Below are 6,580 nucleotides of genomic sequence, written 5' to 3'. Positions count from 1 at the left end.
TATATATAATTTACCAACATTATTTGGAGGCATGTTAATCCCTGGCGTCCATCACGGCTAATTTGAGCCGAGGTTGAGAAGGGAGGCGATCAAATGGGTTAGCAATCCAGACGCCACATATCGGCCAATAAGAGGCCGAGTTGGCGCGCCGCAACCAATCAGAAAGAGGCGTCGGGTGCGCACTTACTATGGAGTATGGACGACGGGCCTGGGGCCATGGTGGGAGTCGGGACGAGTGCTAGTAGTCCCCTCGTTAAGATCACAAACTTTGACTGCCTTCTTTCCGCACCAACCCCAACGGTAAGTGACCGTTTTCCTCAAAACAAAGTCATTCTTAATTTATTTTGTGCTGCGCCACATTTATGTCGCCGTCAAGTTAGCAAAAAAACTTGCGAGTTCGATCTCACACTTCTGCAGCCGAAAAAAAACAACGCCACGTTAAACTTTTCCTCCGGTTCGAATATGACATTTAACTCGTTTGGCTCGTTTTTAAACAATGACCGATGGGATTGTGACGCACCGAAGCGCTTTTAAAAGCCAGTATTTGTGTATTTTTAACATTCGGTGGGACATTAACCTTTTTCTTTTTCGCTTGCTTGTCTTGAATTTTAATAGTTTCAATCAAACTAGAATGACACATTAATGGTGTAAAATGAGTTATGTTGGGATATTTAAATTGACCGATTCTCTGCTCGTAAATGTTCAAATTCATGTGATTTTTCAATTGAGATTTGATTCATTGTGAGTGCAACTGTAAGATGGAGATAGTGAAGCCGCATAGCGTGAACACCAATTAGTCATGTCAAATCAGTCAATTTTCACTTTTCGTCACCAATATCAAATATTATGTTCATAATTGCTTATATTGATAGTTTAAACCCCAAATACTGTTTACTGTACACCACACCAAGCTCCCAAACCCAATTTACAACATTACTCTTAAAAATAAATACAATAGAATTAACTTGATTTGGGGAAAAATGCACCTGAGGTCCGAGGCTTAACACTGCTTTAAAAGTATGACTTTAAAGAGACTTTATAGAGAGATAACGAAATGGCACAAATGATGATGACGTAGGTAAATAAATACGCATGTAAACATCCATTTATCAAGTCTGAGGGGGGGAAAAGTATTGTGTCCGTTTTATTTATCAAACGATAAGTCGATCTACTAATTACCGAGACGAGTCTATCAACATCCACTTCTGTCACAGTTTTTTTTTTTTCCTCATGTAGAGATTCTTGTTTTCCTTCTTTTCTCCAAAGGAGCTGCTGGTTTGGGCGCAGTCATGGGGGAACTAGAGGGGTCCTACCGGGTCCTGCAGACCCCGGGTACGAGACTGGGCGCCCAGTTCAACCCGGGCATCAGCACATTGGAGCCAGGCCAGAGCCTCAGCACCAACGTGGTGGTGGTCGCAGGCACCCCCGCCGCCGCCAAGGGTCCCGGTCGGGGGCTTCAGGTCCGTGTTCAGGGTCTGGACGAATCCCTGGAGTTCTTCGATTTAGACGTGAGTGTTTCTTCCGCCTTCCTGGCACGCTGCGATAAGTCTGCTGTTTGTTAGTTAGCCGTGCACAGCAGGGCCACGGTTGACCCGGTTTGTGTGTTGGTGACAGCTGCAATGTGGCTTTGCCGCGAAAATCCCTTCCCTTCTTATGGTTGTTGTATTTACCAGCTTGGTGCTTTCCTTTAAGTTTGAGTTGGTGTCTTTGCTGAGGACATCAACTCTTGTGATTGGATAATGATTTGATGTATTGTTGTCTCAATCTGATGAGTTAAGTATCTGTAAGCCCAAATGGATTTTTGCTGTGTAATGATTAGCTCAAAAATAATCACTGCTGAGTCATGTTTACAACACATTGTCCACTCATGTGTAGCTTTGGCTAGGTGGGGGGGGCAGGGCAAAAAATCTGACTTGTTTTTTTGTTATTTGTGGGTTGATGTTAAAGCTCATTATTTTTTCTTTAAGGTACAAGTTAAATGTGTTAAGCTTCCAAGAGGCTAATTTGGGTTAAATCAACTCTCAGAAAACAATTTACCGGTAGTTCAAAGAAACAGTTCAAAATTGTCATCAAGTATAAAATTACACTGAAATAGTTAAGTGTTATGCTTTGTGAATTAATGTTAATGTACTAGAATAATCTACTAATCGACTACAATCACTACAATCCCAATAATGTAAATTTGTAAGGATTTTGTTATTGGCTTAAATGGAGGTAACAGTAGCTGCATCAAAACGGGTTTCTTAGCGGTTTCTGCAATGAAAACTTTGTTGACCAGTTTTACATCCGTTGTTGGTTGGTTTTGCATTGTTAGGAAATGCATCATTGAACGATGCCGTGATTGGCGGTCTGCTAGTAGGCGTGGCTGTAGTTTTGACAAAATAATAGGGGTGGGACTCTTTGACTGTCTCACGATTAAATTCCGATTTTTGGGTCTGCCGTTCGATTCAGAATCGTTTTTTGTTTCAAAATGATTTGATTCCTGCTTCAGTTTATAGATGTGCTAAGAATTGTCATGACCTACTCCAGTCTGACTTTTATCACTCAAAAGAACGGTTATGCATACAAAACGCTTCAGGAATGTATACAGAGAAGCATCTTAACATTACTCACCGGCATATGCTCTTCCTACGCTAAAATTAAAAACAACTTTAATTAGAATAACTTGATCATGACTTTTTTCTTGTACTCTCTAATGTGGCTACAACTTAACAGTGTACCAGAACGCGTGGAACTACGCTGCCCCTAAATGGCCAAATAGTGTACAACATGAACAGCGCTCCCAATAAAGGCACACACAAACAAGGGCAAGACGGTGTAAAATAATTTAAATAAAATCCGTTTTTTAAAACCGATTCTGAATCGTACTAAATGAGAATCCCGATTCTAATGAGAATCAATGTTGTTGTTGTTTTTTGGGCACACCCCACACAAAATAACCCTTAAGATTTTTACTCTTCTAATGGGCAATTATTCCATGGTACCAACAGAATTGACCATTTTTTTATTCCGTCTAGTTCAAAACAATAAATTGCAAGTTCTTTGTCCTGTTCGTAACTTTCGAGGGAAGTCGCCAATGATGTGCTTTCCTGTTTCCGCGCTGCCGGCCTGCCAACTTGCTGCTGCCGTCATTCACATAGGAAGCAATAAGGAAGCCAATAGAAATGAGCCTCTTTCCTGTCTTTTTAAGTCAGTCCGGTGTTAAATCACCGGCGTGAAGGAAGCATTCAAGACTCACTGATGACGTTGTGTAATTAAATACTGCACCCTAATAAATCCTCAAGTCGTCTCAGCAGTTAGGATTGATTCTCTGGTGCACTGCTGAGACGGACGTTTTATAATCTAAGGCGCCATATGTTGTCTCAAACCCTGTAACTAATAGTCGCGTTTAATTTGTTTCGAAGTGGGTCCATGCAGAGTTGAAGGATTTTTTTTGTTGAAGACTTGAGATGGATTTAAACATGACCCGCATGTGCTACGGTATGTTTAAAAAAAAAAAAAAAAAAAGTTTTATTTTTCCCAATGCCCGTGTAAGAAAACATCTGCGTCCATATGCAAAAAAACACGTTTGTCGCCCCAAGTGCATTTCACTGACTTGTGCAACCGTTTGACAAACACACAAGATAAACATTGTCAACACATTTCAAACGGCAGTTCTGTCGCCCCTTTTAAACTGCTTTCCTGACATCAGGGCATCGGATGTGTAACGGTAGAGCCAGCATTTACTTGCCTGCGCCTTTTTAATGCATCAGATTGTTTACACAGCTGTTGCAGCTTCATGCATTCTGACAACTAGAACCTTTTGGCACAAAGGGGGTGTTAGGCAGTGAGTGGGGTGTTAAACTTCACAGTTGGGTGACCTGCCTTACACACTGGATTTTCCACCAATAATATAAAGTTAGATGCTAACAAATTCCTCTCCCTCTCTATCGGCATGCTTGACACAGCACAGCGAGCCATGAAAAAGTCAGTTTAGGTGGCAAGTGGGATAAGAGAAGCGGCACTAAAACAGGCCAAAATCCGGATGTCAGCTGAGGGAGGGCTGATCCACGTCCCACATTGGTACCTTGTGCGCAGGACGGCAAGCCAGGAAAACTTTGCCAGGCAGTGTGAAAACAAGCTTGCTTTGTTGACAAGCTAAGCCCCTTTCACACTGTCTTCCTGACGAATTGGTTGTAACGGTGGAGCCGGCATTTACGTATTCAGCTGTGCTTATTTAGAGAAACCTCGCGGAAGTGTGGTGTTTGCCCGGGTCCGTAGTGCGCTTTCATGCAGCTTTCCTAACCCAATAGTTGGTCATATAAACACGTTTGAAAGGAACATTGGTTTGTGTTGTGCAAACGCTCTATCCACAAAAGAATCTTGGACTTTTCAGTACAGGAAGTACTTGCATGCGCGCCGTCTCGCGAGCTACCCACCGGAAATACGCAAGCAAAGATAAGCAAACCTGGCGAATTTTGGGGCGCAGCGGGGACGATTCATGATGCCGTCCGTGTTTCACGGTTTAGGTTTCAGAAACCGGATTTTTTTTTTAAAAGTGTGCCTGACTTTAGTGGAGTTTCCATCCACCCATTTTTATTTGAATTTTCAAGAAAGGCGGAAAAAAAATCAGAATGGAAATGATAGAAATTTGCAAAAAAAAAGGCCCAAAATTCACACAAAAAGTTTTTACACTTGGAGGGGGGTGGATTTTGAAGCGTATCAAAAAAAGGAAAATGCGAATTTTGGCTATGGAAACGAGTTTACAGGATACGCGTCCCACGTTTTGACCGGATATTGCGTCACACGTACGTTTGTAGTCACAAAGCAATGTCGGACGATAAAGTAAGGTTTGTTTGGGGTGGGGCGACAAAAAATAAATATTTTGGGAATTATTTAAAGAAGCGAATATTAATGCAATTTTAGATGGAAAACAGCGAAGAACGGTTAAAAATTACAAAAGCAAACTCATACGATGTCATCTGGTCTTCTTTTAAATTACCGGTGGATCACATTTCTATGGTCTATAGCGCCGCCTACAGCGGCGGAGTCCCCTCTCAATATTTGCAAGAGAAGATCAGATGGAAACGGAAATACGTCGCGTGTCCGTTTTGCGCATTTTCAGTAAATTTGCTTAAAAAATTCGAAACAATTTGATGGAAACCCGACTACTGTTGTAGGACAGCAACAATTGCTTTCGACACAAAGTGGTCTGAGCTTTGAGTCTTGGGTGTTTAAAGTGGAAGTCAACCGAAAAAATTTTTTGGACAATAATATGTTAAATGTGATTTCACTCGTCTAAACATGACATTCTGATTAATATACATTTAAGTTCCAGCCGTTTTTGTCCATCTCAGGGGGCGGCCATTTTGCCTCTTGCTGTGGATGGAAGATGACATCACAGTTGCTCAGGTCTCAGGTAACAACCAATCAGAGTTCCCCTGTTTTCTGAAGCTGAGCTGTGATTGGTTGTCACCTGAGACCTGAGCAAAACTGATGTCATCTTCAGTCGACAGGAAGTGGCAAAATGGCCGCCCCCTGAGATGGACAAAAACAGCTGGATTTTGCTTGCTTCACTCATATTCCACAAATGTAATATTAATCAGAATGTTATGTGTAGACTAGTGAGGTCACATATATAACATTGTTGTCAAGAATTTTTTGGGGTCGTTGCGAGCCGGAAAACGTTCAGCAAAGCAAAACGTGCACTGTATGTGTGTCATCTGCCAAGAAACAAGATGGCTTCCGAGTGCCTCTCTTCATTCAGTTCTCGTCTCTTTTGTACAGAAGCACTGTTGAGCCAATAGCGTCCTTTCTATATAAGCTTGACTTCCAGCAGAAACGTGTTCCAAATGTTTAGCTCTTGCTCTGAGGACAACTGCGGCCCTTTTTTTTTTTTTTTTTATTCCAGGATTGTGCCCTTTTCCTGCTCGCTGTGTACAAGAATAGCCACCAAATTGCAGTGGTGAATGTTTGAAATGGTTGTGGCCCGCCCTCCCTTGCACATTTTGTCGTACTCTGGCTCGCAGTCCATGTGAACGGATGCGCTCGCCGCACTCAAAGCAGTACGGCCTTGCGTCAACGCTGACAGTCGAGCGACGGCGCTGTCGTCGGTTCACGTCCCAGAAAAGCGGAAAGTGGGAAATTTAAGACCTCAGACTGGGAAAAAAGTGGCGTAGGATGCTGCATGAAGTTAATGTACCGCGATTATATGTTTTTTTTTAAAAGACTATAGAACCTTGTATGTCTCCAAATCGTGTCCAAGAGTGTTAGATTTTGGGAAGCTTTTTAGATAAGGAAAATTATTATTACATTTACGATTACTTTATTACATTTTTTTCCGGTTTTGCATGATGTGATCGAGCATCACTGGCATCATGTGTCGTATCGGTTATTTCACTATCTCCATTTTCTTTTTAAGATGACATTTGCTGGCGTGGTGGTTCTCGCGCGGTGGCCCCTCCCACCGCCGCTGCAGGAGAAAGCCGGGCCTTGTGGCCACTGAAACACAGGCTCCTTTGATGCGGGCGCGTAGCCTTGCCCCTCCGCTGGGCCTTCACTCGCATGCGGAGCCTCGCCGCGTACAGACGGCGCTGCATTC

The 6,580-nt window shown here is 42.6% G+C and overlaps 1 protein-coding gene across 5 annotated transcripts in view; it reads left to right on the top strand.

Annotated features, from left to right (window-relative positions):
• The window catches only part of farp2 (FERM, RhoGEF and pleckstrin domain protein 2), a 36,108-nt gene that overhangs the window by 1,661 nt on the left and 27,867 nt on the right, over positions 1-6,580 (top strand). For 4 of the 5 annotated variants that reach the window (XR_015096543.1, XM_086090027.1, XM_086090028.1 and 1 more), the window contains exons 1-2: positions 149-300; positions 1,267-1,508. Coding sequence is in view for 4 of the 5 variants with exons in the window: in XM_086090027.1 (XP_085946153.1) it covers positions 1,290-1,508 (219 nt within the window). In the remaining variant the exon portion in view is untranslated. Of the gene's footprint in view, positions 1-148; positions 301-1,266; positions 1,509-6,580 lie in introns of those variants that run through there. The other variant, XM_086090026.1, reaches the window with a different exon arrangement.

The sequence above is a fragment of the Leptonotus elevatus genome, chromosome 11 (genome assembly GCF_054856555.1).
Source record: "Leptonotus elevatus isolate MCC_2025b chromosome 11, RoL_Lele_1.0, whole genome shotgun sequence".
Classification (NCBI taxonomy): domain Eukaryota; kingdom Metazoa; phylum Chordata; class Actinopteri; order Syngnathiformes; family Syngnathidae; genus Leptonotus; species Leptonotus elevatus.
Note: the sequence above shows the minus strand (reverse complement) of the source record. Positions and strands in the feature narration are given on the sequence as shown.